The sequence below is a fragment of the Carettochelys insculpta genome, chromosome 5, assembly GCF_033958435.1.
Source record: "Carettochelys insculpta isolate YL-2023 chromosome 5, ASM3395843v1, whole genome shotgun sequence".
Lineage (NCBI taxonomy): Eukaryota > Metazoa > Chordata > Testudines > Carettochelyidae > Carettochelys > Carettochelys insculpta.
The window spans coordinates 111063254-111081087 of NC_134141.1; the positions used below are offsets into that span (position 1 = coordinate 111063254).

Here is a 17834-nt window from a genome sequence, read left to right on the forward strand (position 1 = left end):
GTTTTGGGCTGTGTAACTGTAAGATGTACTTATGTCCTTTGAGAACCCAAGTGCTGTAAAATAATAGAATATGAGAAGTGCATTAAAAATAATAGAATGATACACTTTTGGCCACCATGTTCTTGGTGTAGGACTCCAGATAGGTGTAGAGCAGTGGCGGGCAACCAGTTAGAGGCTAAGAGCTATGGATGAAGTTCAAATAGTCACAAATAATATTTTTATTTATCTATCTATCTATCTGGACGGACAGACAGGTGGATGGAGGGACGTTCACTGCCCTCTCCGTACCTCAGAGCCAGGCACCCCCCAACCCCCTCTCTAACCCAATCTCCCTCCCTTCCTCCAGAGCCAGGCACCCCCAGCAACCCTCCCTTTCCCCACTGCCACCACTCTAACTCAACGCCAGTGACTCACTGGAGCTGCCGGTACTGCCACCATGCACGTCTCCCACCAAGTGTTGGGGCACATGCACAGAACGGCAGACAGAACTCCAGACATGCAGCTTTGAGGAGTAGCCACATTTAATGGCTCAAAGAAACATATGTGGCTCAAGAGCCATGTGTTGTCCACCCCTGGTGTAGAGCACAAAGATGGCTTTATGCTTCTTTTATATTCTCCTGATCCAGGAGGTAGCCTTTTCCTTGGTTGTTTTAATTTACCCTCAGCTGCCCAAGGTGGCCATGGATTACCAAGGCATACTGATACCTTCTTTTTCGTAGGGTTTAAAAATGGCAGTGTTCTCGGACTTGTGTGCACGCATAGACCACCAATAGAACTGCCATCATTGCACTACCCATGGGATCTTGGAGATCTTGATCCACCAGCTTCACAATGTAGTTGCAAGGAACAAGGGTTGAGAATTTGTCTCATTAGATCAACTAGTCTATCCTGCTGATGGTTTGTTTTCATACTATATATATATATATTCTAGTGCTTTGTCAGGTCTCATTTTAAATATCACATGTAAAGTAGATGCTATGACTTCCTCTGGGAGACTGTTCCTCCAACTAATAGATATCACTGTCACAAAGTTTTCCTGGTACGTAGCATAAGTTATTTTTTTTAATTTCATTGTATAATACCAGAGTTTCTGAATCTTCCTTCCTAACTACCTGAATAGAAAAAAAAAAACTTGTTTCTTTAGATGCATGACAATAACTGTCTTTCATGTTTTATTATTTTAAATGATCTACTTTTTATCCTTTCGTTTACAGAGTTACCCGTCACACTCCTCAACAGACATCAATTCCAGTCTTCCTCCAATGTCCACTTTCCACCGTAGTGGTACAAATCATTACAACGCTTCTTCCTGCACGCCACCTGCTAATGGAACAGACAGTATAATGGGTGAGTTGAAGAGAAAGCTCCATATGAATGTGAATATAGCACAGCTCTCTTTCATTTATCTCTTCTGGCATCTCATCTGCTGTGGTGCAGCATATATCACTACTGAACCTTTCAGTGTAAGAGGGATTTTTCAATGTATTTCGTAATATATTTGATACTTTAGATGAAAACTTTCTTCCAATGTGTGGCCAGAAAGATCATAAATATAATAGAAATACAATTTAAATATATATATTGTAAGTGATCTGTTGCCTTCCTTACTCAAAATATTTTAAATATTTTCTCTCTTGATTATTTAAATATCTAAATGCAGTATTTTATTCAATAAAGCACTTTGGTTTAAAGTTGGTACAGAAGGCATGACACAAACTAAGCACCTGATTCTGTTAGTTTTGATGTTGACAGGAAGTCAAATTTTATTAATTTAACATCCCCCATTAGTTGCATAAAGTTCCTTGTGAACTGATACTTCACTCAATATTTTAATGTTCATCCCTTCCATTTTTTTTTAATTTCACATAGTGTGGTGGAAATCATTAATGGCATCATGTTTGCATAATAAGAAGAGAACCTTTTTTGATGTTACTAATATTTCTGTAACAAATTCTGTAGATTAATAACATATATCTGTATGCTTTCTTAAATATTTGGCATATTCTGGTTCAAACTTAAATACAGGAAATAAAGAAATATTGCCTTGCTTATATCACAAAGAACAAATAAAGCTAATTAAATACTTGGTAACTAGGGAACACATAGCTTGACACATGTTTCAGATTAGACACGTGATTCTGTATAAAATCACTTTAACCAGGACTAATGCAGTAAAAACGGAGGGTGAGTTCAAGTATTAACACATGGACATCATATTTTTCAAGGTCTCTAAACAAAGAAAAAATTTAATACAGCCTCTTCTTTATTTGTCACTGTCTGTGGTAATTGTATAGGATTTCTATGCTCAATCTTCCCATTCCACTGAGAAGTCTTTTTTTACAGTGTGTTCCTTGTTTTTTGTGAACATGGCATGCAAAAATTTTTATCCAAGATTTTCAGTTTGAATCACAAAAGCTATAAATGTGAAAGAACTTCATAATCTTGTCTATCTCCTTGCCTGTATGTATATATATGTAATATGTACTGAACCTCTCTAGTCCAGCACCCTGCAGCCCTGACCAGCGCTGAACATGAGAATTTGCTGAACAATGGGAGGTTAAAACTTTGTAGCAATTTTAACAACTTAGAAAACATTTAGGGGTAAAGGAAAGCTATTATATAAACACTTCCATATTCTCTTTATTATATCAGCAGAGGTGTGTTAAGTAGAAGTGTGTCTTTCCTAAATATGATCACAGTATCAAATGATCTCTCCCTGACTCCCTGAAAAACAGACTCAGAAGCTATAGACTATAGAATTTATGCCAATCTCTTCATTCTAGCCAGCCTTCCCTATTGTTGTAGCACCAGCTCCCTACCAATCTAAGCTATGGTCCTTACTGCTGTGGTAGGGCAAGGAAACTCCAGTGAAGTTGTGCTGCCACTTGGAAACTTTTGAGATTAATATGTCTATTCAGATCAGTTGAATTTGGGAAAAATAAGAATTTACTAATTTTTTTTTGTCTGTCATATTAACTGAATTCAGGTTCATAGTCATTTGGCTACTTCAGCCAGCAGAGCCCAGACAACAAAATATTTGAAACAAACTATCCTCTAAATTTCAGCTAATCTCCTATCGTCCCCAGGTCACAGTTGCCTTCACCCTCCAGGCCTACCAATAGTTACAGTTACCTAACAACACTCAGCCCCAATGTTTTGTGTTCCAAAACGTCTGGAGAAACACGTTCCTAGGGCATTTTTGCGGCCCCTCCCCCCACCTGAAAGCCTAGCCTTAATGCAGCTCCTTATTTTTAATACAATGTTCTTCTATGTGGGGCACTACTTAAGATGTCAGTGGTTCTTTACAGAAGTCACATTCCAGTTGATTCAGCATCCCAATTTCATTCTGCACCAAAACAATAAAAAAAAATCTACCTCATATATCTTCAATGTGTAATTAATTGTATGTAATATATTAAATCCTTTTGTATATTTAATGAGTTAAGATCAGTAAGCTATATTTTAGTGAATGAAAAAAGGAATCAGCTAATTAGGAAAAGAGCAATAATGGGGGTTGCCTTATCTATGATGTCATGAGTTAACTGCTCCTTCTTGTATCGTTTAGTGTCTGTCCTACATATAGGGATTGTCAAGATGACCTCTGTTGGCTTGTTCGTCCATGGGCTATACTGAACCTCTTATTAGGACCTTATGTACCCCTAAAACAGTTAGGCATATATATTTTCACTTACTTCCTCAAATGTTGAGATTTTCTTATCATCCACAATTTTCAGCTAGCACTTACATCCGCGTCACAGCTAAATAAAAGATTAGTTTACATTTAAACAAAATATAAATTTATTTGAGAAAGAGAGAGAAATGCACAATCACTGGTCTATACCTACCACTAAGGTCAGTTTAGTTATGTTGTGGGAGTTCTTCCTTCCACCTGGGTACCGCCTGTCAAAGGTGTGGAATTGCTACAGACATAGAAAAAACTTCCATCACTGTAGGAAGTATCTATACTACAGCTCCACAGGAATGTAACTGGTGTGATTGTAGCTTGCTACTGTAGTGATTGTAGTGTACACATACCTCATTTGATCTCAGACTATTAAATCTCTTTCAGGGACTGAGTTCAAAGTCTGGTTGTGTCCAGGGCATGGTTAGCTTGTCTCAATTCCCTTAGCTTGTCCACTTTCTCTGCTGTCTCATAGCTGTTAATCTTCAAAGTTCTTACATGTTCTTTGCTGTAGGTAGTGTTGCACTAGAAATTTTGACAGTTTTGTATCTGTATTTGCAGCTTTAATCATTATCGCTGGGATAAATTCTCCTGAAGGAACTAACAGTACTCTGTGACTCTGAGAAATTGCTCCCCTTACATTCAAGTAGCTCTTTGCTGTTAACAACTGTGATTTCCATGTGTGCAGAGAGACCAATGTGTTGGACTTCATATTCTCTGTGAAGATCGGAAGCAAGGATTTGCTCATTGTCCTTTTTCTGAATTAGAGAATAACATTCTTTTAAAAAACTCCATCCTCTTTGGAACCTTCGCCCTGACTTCAGGAAGTTGAAGGCTGCTGTCACATCTCTCCCCCGCCTCAGTGTTCTCTTCTGTAGACTAAATAAGCCCAGTTCCCTCAGCCTCGCTTCATAATCATTTTTTCTCACCCTCTGCTGGACTCTCTCCATTTTGTCCACATTTTTTCTGAAGCAGGAAGCCTAAAACTGGATTCAGTACTCCAGATGTGACCTCAACAGTGCTGAATAGAAGGGAATTATCACTTCCCTAAATCTGCTGGCAGTGCTCCTACTAATGCAGCCCAATATGACATTACCCTTCTTGGCAACAAGGGCATATTGTTGTCTCAGATCCAGCTTCTTATCTGCGGTAATCCCCAGGTCCTTCTGTGCAGAATTGCTGCTTAGCCAGTTGGTCCCCGCCCTCTAGCAGTGCTTGGGATTCTTCTGTCCTAAGTGCAAGACTCTGCACTTAACCTCGTTGAACCCCATCAGGTTTCTCTTGGCCCAATCCTCCAATTTGTCAATGAGTAGTAATCAATGGCTCAATGTCTCGTTGTCAGCTGGTGTCAAGAGAAACGAGTGCATCGGGGTCGCTCCTAGGGAAGGCTTTGTCCAACATTTTCATTAATGGTCTGGATGATGGGATGGATTGCACCCTCAGCAAGTTCATGCATGACACTAAACTGAAGGTAGAGGTAGATATGCTGGAGGGAAGGGATTGCATCCAGAGTGACTTAGCTACAACAAATTTCACTATCTATACCTTTCTTTCTCTCCATCCATACAAGTTTTTACATCTTTTCTCATTTTGTTCCAGCTTTGTTGCAAGAAAGACATAATAGGTGTGGCCTGTGTCAGACCAGTGGCCTAAAATGAGGTATTGGCTGAAACATGCTCAAACTCTAGATCATATTTCAGCAAAACTGACTCATTTTTCTACTAACTGCCTTGAAGAAAATTTCCCTTCTCCACTTGTTTTGAGTGTGTGGTAATTTTGTGCTGTTCCTTGAATTTAATATAGAAAAGGTAGTAACTCTATAGATAACTGAAAACCTCCTATCATAAGACCATGGCAAGGTCACAAGCCTGCAGCAGGGGGCTTCAGAACTTCCCTATCACAAAGAACGTGCTTCCGTCTCATCACCAACACTAGGCTTCTACCCCTTCACAAGGACACTATTTTCTTATAACAGTCCCAAATTTTAGCCAATTAGGCTGACATTTCACAGGCCAGGTATCTGCCTCAAGCTGAATTTGTCCTGAAAATGCCAGCCAAAATGCTTTAGTTGTACCTGAAAATCAAGTGAAGGAAGATACAGTGTTGTCTTTGAAAAGATGTAGTGCCCCAAGCTTTAGAACAGAGATTTGGAATTTGGCCAGAGAGTGGCCTTTTTGTTCGGAATGTACTTTTTGATTTCCTTGTGAAAATTTACCCAAATTTGACCAGGTTATATGCCTTTAAAGAAATGACACTTCTGCATGTGCTCCATAGAACCTTCCCAAATTTAGCAGCTCAGTTTTCAGAAGTTTCCATCTAAATTGGGCATGCCCTAGCCCACGGCTTAGTAGGACCTTCCCTGCAGTTTGAGCTCTGGATTTTATAGCTTATGTTGGGTCCAGAAGTGAGCAGCTGAACTGAAAGCAGGGAGCCCTTCTGTGCTTTCAGTGAGCTCCCTGCAGTGCTTAGGCAGCATGGAGAAGGAAGCCATCCAATTCAAATTCAGAGGACAAGAGATCGAACTACAGGAGTGGAGGGAGTAGACTGAGACCAGAAGTCAAGGAGACTGGTATTTAGAGCCCCCAGGCTGAAGAGAAGCAGGGGACATGAAGGGGAGGCAGATCTGGTGAGGATCTAAAGGAATAAGGTTAGGAGAACTGGAACTGGCTGCACAAACACACTGGAATCAGGTGAGGAGCTACTGAGATGGTATGAAGGGTGAGATTGGAACTGGAAACTTGTGGGGATTGGGTATGTGGGTGGGAGAGATGGTTTTGGAAGCCCCGATGGAGAGAGACAGATTGGATGAGGAAGTTGAGGGAGTGAGTGATTGGGAAAGGGCGTTTGAAAGCATTGAGATTAGGACTTGCTGGGCAAGGATCCTAGAATTTGGATGAGAAGACTGAGGAATGGAGACTGGGCTATCTAGGTGAGGAGAATGGGATTGGGTTGAGGAGCCAGAGGTTGGAAAGAGACAGGACTAGGACAAGATAGTTTGAATGAGATGGGCCAGAAGGGGTTAAACTGGGGTTGCAGGGGAATGAGCAAAACAGTCTGTGATGAGTAGTACATACTCCTGCAGAGACCTCAGTGCAAGATTCCTGCAACTCATCAGTCTTCCAGTGTCAGCAAATATCTATGAACCCCACTGGCAAGTTGTCTTTCCCTTTGAGCGTTGGTCCACATAGCACAGGGATTGGGACCCTACCATCTGCTGTTGCTTCATTGTATCTGGCCCACAGCAAGTCTCTGTGCTGTTGGCTAGAAGCTCCAAGCCTCACTGAGTCTCAGCAGTGCTGGAGCCGTTAGTGATGTGTCCCCACAATGCTTAGACAGATGGGTGATGGGGAAGTTCAGCTTGCTGTCGCCACCCCTGGTGCCAGCTCTGCAGCTGCCATTGGACAGGATCCACAGCTAGTGGGCATTGTGGGGATGGTAACTGCAGGGGCAGGCAGTGCACATCACTCAGAGACTCCTGGGCCTTCTGTCTAGGGGCGGACATGGCATCTGCTTCCAGGACCATTGTGGAGCCAGTGCAGGCAGAGAGCATGCCTTAGCCCCGTTGTGTCACCGACTGTGAGCACCCTGAATTAAGTGCATTGGGCCAAAACTCTCACCCTAACTCCCTCCCATGCCCAAAACTCCCCCCTGGATTCCACACCCTGAGCCTCCTCCCACACCCTGAGCCAGCTCCTGCACAGCAAACCCCTTGGCCCCACACCAGAGACCCACCCACAGATGGAGTCCTCATCCCCTCTTACACCCCAATCCCCTGCCCCAGCCCTTCCCTCACTTTGAACTCCTCATGTCTGTTCCTTACCTGGCACCTAGGGGAAGCCCACACATCACCATAGGGCATTATGTGGCTCGTGATTGACTTTTTTCTGTGGCTCAGTGGCCTTTTTAGGGAAAAGGGTTCCCCACGTCTGACAAAAAGGATGACATCTTGGCTACTGCCATTTGTTGCCTTCCACTCAAGCTAATAAAGAAGCTGTTTGGTGGGTCTAAAGTTTCCAACAATGCGGATGGACCAGTGGGTGTCAATATGATGCCATATGATGGAATTTATTTTGGTTTGATTTATTTAGACTTTTAAAACCCAAGGACATTACACAGAAATGCTGTGTTAAAATAACATTACCTAGGTTGCAAAAACAGTCATGTACTTTAAAGTTCAGACCAAAGTTAAAGTTGCCTGTTCAACCTAATTTGGTCCCCTTGTACGTGTGCCTGATGATACAGTCTTCAATTACCATGATCACATACTAATTTTTCTTCAGGATCCCTATTTCGTTCTGTGGACTGGATGGACATTTTGTGTGGGTGGAGCAGGGTTATGCAGTGAAAGAAACTGTTGTCTGCAGAAACTCTGCTTAATTTGTTGCAGAAGTTGGAAGGTATTTAGTGAACGAGGAAAGGGACTGCAGGAAGAAAATGTCTGGTCTCATTATTAAGGCAATTGAATGCTGCCCTAGAGAGAACTGAATTCTGTCCCTTCCTGTGCCACAGAGTTCTTATATGGAGCTAGTCCACTCACACAAGATTTTCCTCAGTGGTCACTACAGCTGTGTCTATACTAGAGCAATCTATCAACAGAAATTTCTGTCGGAAGATATCTTCCAACAAAACTTCTGTTGACAAATTGCAGCCAGACTGCCAACTGGATTGAAAGACCGATCCACTCTGTTGACAGAAAGCAGCTGGACTGCCTGGCTGTGCTCTCGACAAAATGGCCAACTGGAACCACAGCAGACAGGGCTGCCCAATGTCCCGGAAACCCTATCTGTTGACAGAGGGGTCTCCCCAGAACTTCCACACCAACTTCCTGTTGACAGAGGTGTTCTTCCTCATGGGGGAGCAGGATAAGGCTGCCAATAGAAGTGCCAGGTTCTGTTGATTTACTGTCAACAGAGTGCTTTGGGAATCTGGACTCTCCCCTAGTTTTATCAACAAAATGTCAGTTTCGTCAACAAAACCCTCTAGTGTAGACATAGCCTAATTGTGTGTTCCTCATTTTCTGGGTCTGATTCTTAGAAGTGATGAGCTTTCTGTTCCTCAGTTCCCCCTCTATAAAATGGAGATAACACTCCCTCATCTCACAGGAGCATTGTAAAAATAAATTTATTTATATATGTGAAGCATTCTGATATTGCAGTGATGAATCACATGGAAAAATCCCACATGGAGAGTAACAGTTCTTTCTTCAGATGTCTAGTAGCTTGCAGCAAACAAGGCAACGGACCACACATTGAGTGAAGAGAAACAAAATCAATAGCTGTTTGTTAAATGAGCAGAGTCTTGCATGTGCACTGAGTGAAGCAGAATTACTTTAGAAAAAATAGTACGTAATCATTTAATTAAAGACTGTGCTCATAATACATATGCATTAAGAGGCCAAATTACAATTGCACAGGCAACCTTCATTCAGGAATTTCCTAACTTCTGGGGGCTTGATTTTGCATCCTTAATGTTTTTTAATGCAATTTTTCTACAAGTAATATATATGTACAGCATTTATGTTTTTGAAAAGTGGTTTGGGATTCTTGAAAAAGAAAGGTGCTATAAAGTGCCATAAGGTATTAATTTGGAATGATTTAAAATGTAAATATGGTAAGTTTTGATTGGAAGAAAATATCATTATGTGGTAGAGTGTAAAGAAAAACATCCATCCAACACAAGGCTATACATTACATAGACTGATCTGTTTATAACCTTCATATCTTTGATTATTCTTTACCATTGATAGCCATTCATTTAGAAAACAAAGTCATACGGTCAAGTAGTATCAAATACATGATATAGTTTTAAACCTTCAGAAATGTCAAGTTTATAATTTATCACCAAATGTATAATAGGAATAGGCTTAATATCTATCTTCGTTGGGGGAAGGTGTGCAGATTTGCCAGGCCCTTACACAAAGTGTGTGTGGGTGAGGGGAAGTGGGGACTCTCTGCTCCTGGAGGAGGTGGAGCCTTGGGCAGAAGGGGCAGGGCTGGGACAGCCAGGCCTCAGTGACACCTAGAGTGCCCTCACTACCCCCCACCCACTCCTTGCCAGCCCTTAGCACTCACTGGAGCATGCGGTACAGCACTTGCATGGCAATTTAAAGGGCAGTAGCAGCAGCAGTAGCCAGACCCTCAAGCCCTTTTGAAATGCTACACCCTGGGACAGCTGCCCCGTTGCTCTCTACCTCTCCCCCTCAGTGGGCTGGACCTCAACAAAGAAATTAATAGCAATTAATGATTAATTAGCATTATAATGCAATTAAAGTATGAATTGGTGAACTAGGAATAGAAAACTGAGATGTCTCACAGCCCATTTTTACAGTCTTTTGTTTTTGTTTTTCAGCAAACAGAGGAAGCGGGGCAGCAGGCAGCTCACAGACGGGAGATGCACTGGGGAAAGCACTTGCTTCTGTAAGGAAATATTTATTTTGGTTTACATGTTTGCCATTTGTGAACTGTGAGCTTTCATTTAAAATGGATACCTGGATTTTAAGAAGATGAACAGCAAACAGGAGAGATTTGATTTCAGAGGTTGTCAGCTTTGAGTTACTGTCAACTGAAATATTTAATGATCAGCATGAATATTATATTTGTAAAAGATTAATTTTATGACAAAAAAAACTAAATGACTGCAAATCTTATAATGTTCGTGGGCACTTAATGACTAGGAGCCATGTTCTTGAATCTTTCACACCCTTCATCTATCAAAAACAATGGGAGGAGGGTTGCCTAAAGATCAGTCGTAGGTTTTGTTCTGTGTTCCAAATGGTCTGTAGACAGAATTCATCTAGATTTTCTTTTGCCTTCAGATTTTGTATTTTCCACCCTAGTTTCCATCTATTCCATTACAGTGGTTGCTGTTTAAAAGCCAGCATTAACCAGCAGCTGCCTCACAGTGGTCCCTGAGGTATATGGCACATTTCCTGTTCTAAGGAAAAGGAAATACTGATGCACCTCAGATACCACTGTGCACTTACTGTTGCATACTGTTGACTTCTAATAAAGACCAGTGTAAACTATTTTCTGGGCAGAGTGGGTTCCACTGAGTTCTCATGAGAGCTTTTTTTTTTTTTCCATATTCTGCAGATGTTTCATTAAAAAGACAAAAAAAATAAGACAATAGGTTGCCTGGAATGACAGATATTATACAGAATCCACTTTTAAATGGTTCATGATATGTGGCATGCATGTTTAATAGGAACAATCACCATGGTGCAAATTCAGTCACTCGAAGAAGCAGTTAAATGGTACACCCCACCCATTCAAGTTGTACACCTGGTCTTGTCTTATCCTAGTTATTGACAAGTGGCCTTTGGTGTTAGCTGGTCTAAATTCTCCACTTCGTCACTATGCAATCCATTGTTCCCTTTACTCTATTTGGATGGCTAAAGGGTTTGATTTTACCATACTATGATTTTCAGGAATGTTGTAAGGCTTTGTACCATGCTCATTCTTAAAGCAATCTGTAAAATAAAAAGATGCACATTCACCCTCAGGTACCCAAAGATCCTTTGGTGATCAGAACCATGACTTAATTGACAAGGTCTGTTTCCATAAATATGTCTCAGGAGAATTCTGTTGCTTGGCTTCCTACATCTAGTACAGTTTTCTCTTTATCAAAAAAAAAAAAAAAAAAAAAAAAGGCGGCGGTGAAAGTAATAGGTTTTTTAACCTGTCCTGCTTTTCATTTAAATAGACTGAGTGCATAAGAATTCCAGATTTCTTTCTGCATCAGTTTGTGATGGCTTTAGATTAATTCTTTATCATCTTTTAAAGATCTATTCTCCAGATCACACCAACAACAGCTTTTCATCAAATCCTTCAACTCCTGTTGGTTCTCCCCCTTCTCTCTCAGGTATTGTTACAATTCTATTTTACTGAAAAGTTAAAGATATCTCTGGTAGGAGATATTTAAAAAAACTCCTACTGTAACTGGGTGATTTTCATCCAGATAATAGCATGAGGCTATTCTCTTATTAATACAACACCCATAGAGGACAACTATAGTACTTACTGAGATAAATGGAAATATTTTATTAAAAACACATTTTGACCAATATGAAGAGAAGGTCATAATGACTTTTAAATAGACGCATTTACCTGCTGCGACACCCATATTCTGGACTCAGGTAACGCCCACAAACCCTTGTAGAGTTTGTTCCTAATGTTACATGAACGGGCCTAGACCAGCCTAGACCACAACATGAACATGAACAGCCTAGAACACAAACCAAGCCGCTTTGTGAAAGGAGTTGCTAAGAATTTACACAGTAACCTGTCTGTAGCTTTTTGAGGAACCACTTTCCCTCAGTCATTCCAAGTGTTTGCAATGAGTTTTCTCTCAGAGTATGTCTGTGCAGCAAAGAAAATCCCATGGCTGGCCCATGCCAGTCAGCTCAGGACTGCAAGGCTTGGGCTGCAGAGCTCATTCACAGCTGTGTAGATGTCTGGACTCAGACTGAAGTTTGAGCCTTAGGACCCTATGTGGTGGGAGGGTCCCAGGGCTCAGGCTGCAGCCCAAGTAGAGAAGTCTTTATGGATATGAAATAGCACCATGAGCCCCGAGTCAACTTGCATGGGCCAGTTGCAGGTTTTTCTTTGCTGTGTAGACATATGATCAAGGTCCTAAGCAAAGATCTTGGCCTGTAAAACATGGCTTGTGTAAAGAACCACAGTAAGCTTAACTCATTTATAGGACCCTGTGAACTTGAAGAGCTCCTTATGTAAGAGAGAGGTATTTTGGTGGTATAGTTTTTTTTCTAAATAAATCTAGTAGCTGAATGTTCAGTGTTTCAGTATATATATTAGTCCTAGGAAAGGGCTAAGCTGAAAAGGTTCAGAGCCAGTTAAGTTCTGATGAGCATCAGAAGTTCTAGACACTTTTCTGAAGCTGATTCAGATTATGTGAACCTTTGAAACTTTTCCTTGAGAGCCTTAAGCATGCTCTTCCCATGTATTTGGGAGGCCCTCATCTAGCATAACAATGTTAGGTTTTTGGGAGAGCCAACACTGGATCTGTTTCAGAGGATGACCGGGCATCCTGCTCCCCATCTGATCCTGAGAGATTCAGGAATCCATACAGGGTGTCTGTGTGGTAGAGCGGCGGTTCTGTCTATCTCACGCTGACATTTTAAAAGATGCCATAGTTTATACTCCCAAGTATAGTGCATTACTATTAAATCCCGGAGATCTGTCCCTCAAGTTCTAGACAATTAATATTTCTGTTGAGAGGGACAGAGCTTACATATTCTGAGGTTTCACAGTGCTTCAATAATCTTGGGGGCACAAACCCTGAAGTACTTTTCGATCAGACAAAATTCCAATGAATAGGTTAATGGTACTGATGAGTGGACTGGCCAGCCAACACCTGAAGGCAAGCTATGGAGATAACAACAGGTCCCCAAACTTCTTAAAGAGAAAAGTTCCACTGGAGAGTTCCTCCCTCAAGAACTCGTCACTGAAAGTGAGGTATGGTGTATGTGATGGTATATTCCCCAAATATGTCCCCCAAAAGTACATCGAAAGAGTCACGGAAGCTGCTGCCTTTCTCCAAATTCAGGTCTTCTTTGGGGATTGGCTACCCCTTGAGCAGCTAAGCTAGCCACACGCATCCCCATCTTTGAATGGGACCTAAGAAGGGCTATGTCTACCCTTAAAAGCATCTGTCTACAGAAGTTACTGTAAGAAGAGATGTTCCAACAAAACTTCTGTCGACAGATTGTGTCTACACATGAAGCAGATTGATCTTCTGATCCACTCTGTTGACAAAAGGGGTCACTGAAGCATCTACACAGCTTTTTTGTCAACAGTTTCTGTCAACAAAATGCATTTTGTATGTAGATGCTCAGTGAGTTTTGTCTACAAAACCCCAGTTTTGTCTACAAAACTCTCTAGTGTAGACATACCCAAAGGATTAAGAGGGCAATTGATTTATCTGAACCAATCCCTGTCCCTAGACAGCACCCTATCACTGAGTGACACATTTCTTTTAAGAGACTTTGCCATCACTTCCATCTATAACTATAAAGAAAGGATTTGAGTTGAAACTGAGTAAAGCTGTCATATGTTAAGCAGTATAAGTTGAATTTCTGTATAGAAAGTTTACTTGATAGATAGAGATCCAACAATCAAGGTCAATGCAAATAAGTGACATAAATTCAGGGGAAAGCTGATTAGTTTATGCTTTAGGATATAGTGGGCCAGTCGGAAACAATATGAAAGTCCTGATTGTCTTTAAATGTCCTAGTCAGTGGTGTGGCAAAATCACAAGTTCAAAACAGTGAAATTCTCTGGAGACCAGAGTTTGGTAGTTAGTATTTTAGATGTAATCAAAATTAACACCATATGGTCAGTATGGCATGCTGAGGGCCTAGAAAAGACCAGTGTTCCCTGTGAAGCTGTGCGCTTGTGCAGCCACTCAGGAGAGATTCAAAGGCCACCATGCTGATCAGTGGAGTGCCCACAGCTAGTATTTTTGTTTCTGTTGATTGTGCATGTGCCTTGGTGCACATAAAAAATTATCCCTCACATAGATGGAAAAGGGAATTCCTGGCTTGCCCTTCTAAAGCAAAAAAAAGAAAAAGAAAAAGAAAAAGCACTTAACTTCACTTTTAAGATTAAAACCCTACTGGCTACACCTTGAATTCCCCAGCTTCTTTCAGAAGATTGTATATTTCAGACACAGAACTAGCATTAAAAATCATTTGATTGTAGTACCATAAGCACAACCTGCATTAGATAGTATTTGAATCAGTATTTCTGTCCTCCAAACTGGGGATGCCCCTTTAATAGTGACACATCTTTGTTTAAAAGAAATGATACTGCAAAGCTGAGGCTTTATATAGTTTACGCTTAAACCTTCAGTAGAGAGAGGTTTGGTTCTCTAGAGGTAAATAAATATAAACCAAGAGTTTTGCTGTAAGTGCAAAATGAAATCATCTGCTTTGACGAAAGTGTACATTTTAACAGTTAAATGAACATATCAATAGAATGGCAAGGTTTCACTGAATTATGAGTTAGAGATTCATATAGTACCTTGTTTTCAATTCTGTTTCCTCAAAATAAAACCCTTATTACAAGATTTGTTACACAGCATCAAATATGTCTTACACCACAGCCAGAATAATGGGATAGTATGTATTGGATTTACATAGAAGTCTAGCAATCCCCTCTTAGCACTTCTGAAAATGCTGTTTCTCCCTTTAGCAGTGAGACATTTCCTTCTGCTAGAGCCTCTGTTAGGTACAGCTGTGGAGTCAATGAAAACCTCTATTTTAGAAAGCAGCCTGGGGCAACTTTGTGGCCTGCGTCTACATGCTTCACTACAAAATACCTTTTTTTCATCCATGTATATTTTGGAAGTTGTCCATATGTCTGCCCGATAGTCTATCTGGAAAACAGCATTTACATGTCTACAAAACCGTCCAGAAAGTTTGAAAGACATTTTTGTTTGCATAGTTCTAATGGTAATTCCCATTTTACTATTAGCAGGCACAGCTGTTTGGTCTAGAAATGGAGGGCAAGCATCATCATCTCCCAATTATGAAGGTCCCTTACACTCTTTGGTATGTTTTGATTAGAGACCTCCTCTGCCTCAGTATTTTCCATGCTGTTCTTTCCATTTCTCATCCACACTTCTCACACAGGTTTGCATTTTGTTAGTGATTACTGTCCCTTGTGTTTTCTTACCCTATATAATCATTGCTAATTTAGTAACATGTGGGCTCAATCCTTCGATTTGCAATATTTTGATGTTAACTGCTACTGACTAGGATGTCGTGGTTGACCATTTAAAGAGAGAATGTGTTGTTGAAACATTCCAGAATGAAGAAAGTTAATTGCAAAAAAGGTAGGAATTTACTTATAAGCAGGTTTGCTTGAAGAGATAGTGGAGAGAAAAGTAAGTGGTTACCACAGGCCAGGTGTGAATGTTATGAGTGTGAGTACTTTTTTTTAAGGAGGGAAAATACAGTAGATGGTCGAAAAATGTTTATGGATTATATTTGGCTTGTTTCAAGGTATTGTAGACTTAATATGGTGATAAATTGGCTAGATTTGTGGTAGTAGTTATGGTTAGGACAAGAGAGAAGATAATAAATAAGGCGTTTTACATGGAAAGATTAGCTAAGCGTTGGGGCCTGGCTGGAAACATATTAGGGATAAATGGGCAAGGTTTTTATAAAGTCTAAATTCTTTTCCCCATTTTTTCTGTTTGTTGTCTGCCTAGATAGGAAGGAAGAAGTGGTCTCACCTTATTTCTGTAGAACACTACCGCCTTTTAGGTGCTACGTAGATAATGATATGTCTTAGTATAAAAAGCAGAGCCTTTCTAATGACAAGACTAATAATCATGTAATACTGAATCATGGAAAAGTCCATCTGATTTTAATGGGAATTTTCCCTGAATTAGCAAGGATTGCAGTCACCTGCCCAATACAGATACAAGTGTCATGGATTCATGGTCAAATGCTTTCTAGCTTATCCCAGATTGCTGTGGTATGTAGGTGTGTGCATGGAATGGCAGTGTTTTTGTAGTCTGTGCACTCCAGAGATATGTAGTAAGTTTAGAATTATTTTTGGTAGCAATAAATTACCCAGTGATGAGGGGCTGGCCCTTTCACCTTTCTCTCCAGTATCTTTCTGAAGAATAAGAGATTTTAGGCATTTCCTGATCAGATATTATATGCGCCACTAGAAGCAGTGTGACCTAGTAGTTAGATCAGAGTTCTGTCCCAAATCTGTCCTTGATTTGTCTTGGGAAATAGTTCACCATGTGTGCCTCAGTTTCCCCATATGTGAAATGAAGATAATCCTTATATTTATAAAATACTATGGACTACTTGGATGGGGGAAGCTACACAGCGTAAAAGCAATGTATCATTCCTGAGTCCATTGTTTTTCCTCTTCCTATACTTGCCAGCAACATGGCTCCCTTTTTCTTAAACAAAAAATATCAGAAGAAAGGAATCCAGTAAAGCAGTGGTCAGATTTCTCTAAAGTCAGCACCACTACTTTTTATGGTTCAGATTTAGGCAGAATTTTAGTGGTCGCATGGTGCTGCTCTGTCTCCTGGAGGGAGTTTGAGTGTAAGCTTTTGTTTTAGAAAGGTATGAATTATATTACAACAAAGAAGGAAAATTATAAGAAATGCTGCCAGCACTAAGTTCAGTGTATCTCTGTTTTGTAATCTTTTTCACATCTTGTACAGGCTGCAGAGCTCTAAGTTTGTAAGGAAGTGTATTCGTTACTACTTTTACCAGCAATGCTTTGAAAGTAGTTTCAGGATATAGATATATGGAACATTTCTGTTATTGTAGAGATAGGACTATATGGCCTTACTATATTCTTTGTGATTTTTTTGTTCTCAATTCATTGATTACATAGGGAGAATAGGCTCTGTAAGACATTGACAAAAGTTAGATGTATATTCTTTTTTTTGCTTAAGGTAACATTAATTTTTTCCAAAAATCATGGAGGGCAACATATGTACAGTAACAATTTATGTTCATGAGGAATCATTGAACCTGTTTTGCCCATGAAAATGAAAGCTGTGCTTGTGTTAAGTTCTCTCTAATTCCCTAGACTGCTAGTTTAATTATTTACCTAAGAAAAATATCACTTCTGTTAAAAAGGGGAAGAAATAAAAGGAACCGTTTTCAGTTACACATCTTCCCCCACCCCCCACGCGCGCACACATGCCAACTCGCAGTACAGTATGTGGCATACCTAATCTGTGTGTGTTTTGTCTCAAATGTTAAATGGCCCTTCACATTTGCTGATGGTTCTCTTGATTTGTTTTTCATAAACAAACAGCAAAGCCGAATTGAAGACCGTTTGGAAAGACTGGACGATGCTATTCATGTTCTCCGGAACCACGCAGTGGGGCCTTCAACAGCCATGCCCGGTAGTCATAGCGACATGCATGGATTAATAGGGCCTGCTCACAATGGAGCAATGGGAGGTCTCGGGTCAGGATATGGGACAGGCCTTCTTTCAGCCAATAGACATTCACTAATGGTAAGCTATGGAGATTAAATGACAGTGCAGGTTTAAAAACAGTAAAGTAATTAGAATTTCTAAAATGGTTCACAGGCTTTTTGATTATATTGAGTCTTGCTCTTTGTGCTAATGTTGCAGATATTTTCACG

The 17834-nt window shown here is 40.4% G+C and overlaps 1 protein-coding gene across 9 annotated transcripts in view; it reads left to right on the forward strand.

Annotated features, from left to right (window-relative positions):
- TCF4 (transcription factor 4) overlaps window positions 1-17834 on the forward strand; it is a 353182-nt gene that overhangs the window by 307855 nt on the left and 27493 nt on the right. For 8 of the 9 annotated variants that reach the window (XM_074995760.1, XM_074995762.1, XM_074995764.1 and 5 more), the window contains 5 exons: window positions 1215-1347; window positions 10031-10098; window positions 11464-11542; window positions 15175-15251; window positions 17500-17703. In XM_074995760.1, the coding sequence (XP_074851861.1) occupies window positions 1215-1347; window positions 10031-10098; window positions 11464-11542; window positions 15175-15251; window positions 17500-17703 (561 nt within the window). The remainder of the gene's footprint in view (window positions 1-1214; window positions 1348-10030; window positions 10099-11463; window positions 11543-15174; window positions 15252-17499; window positions 17704-17834) is intronic. The other variant, XM_074995765.1, reaches the window with a different exon arrangement.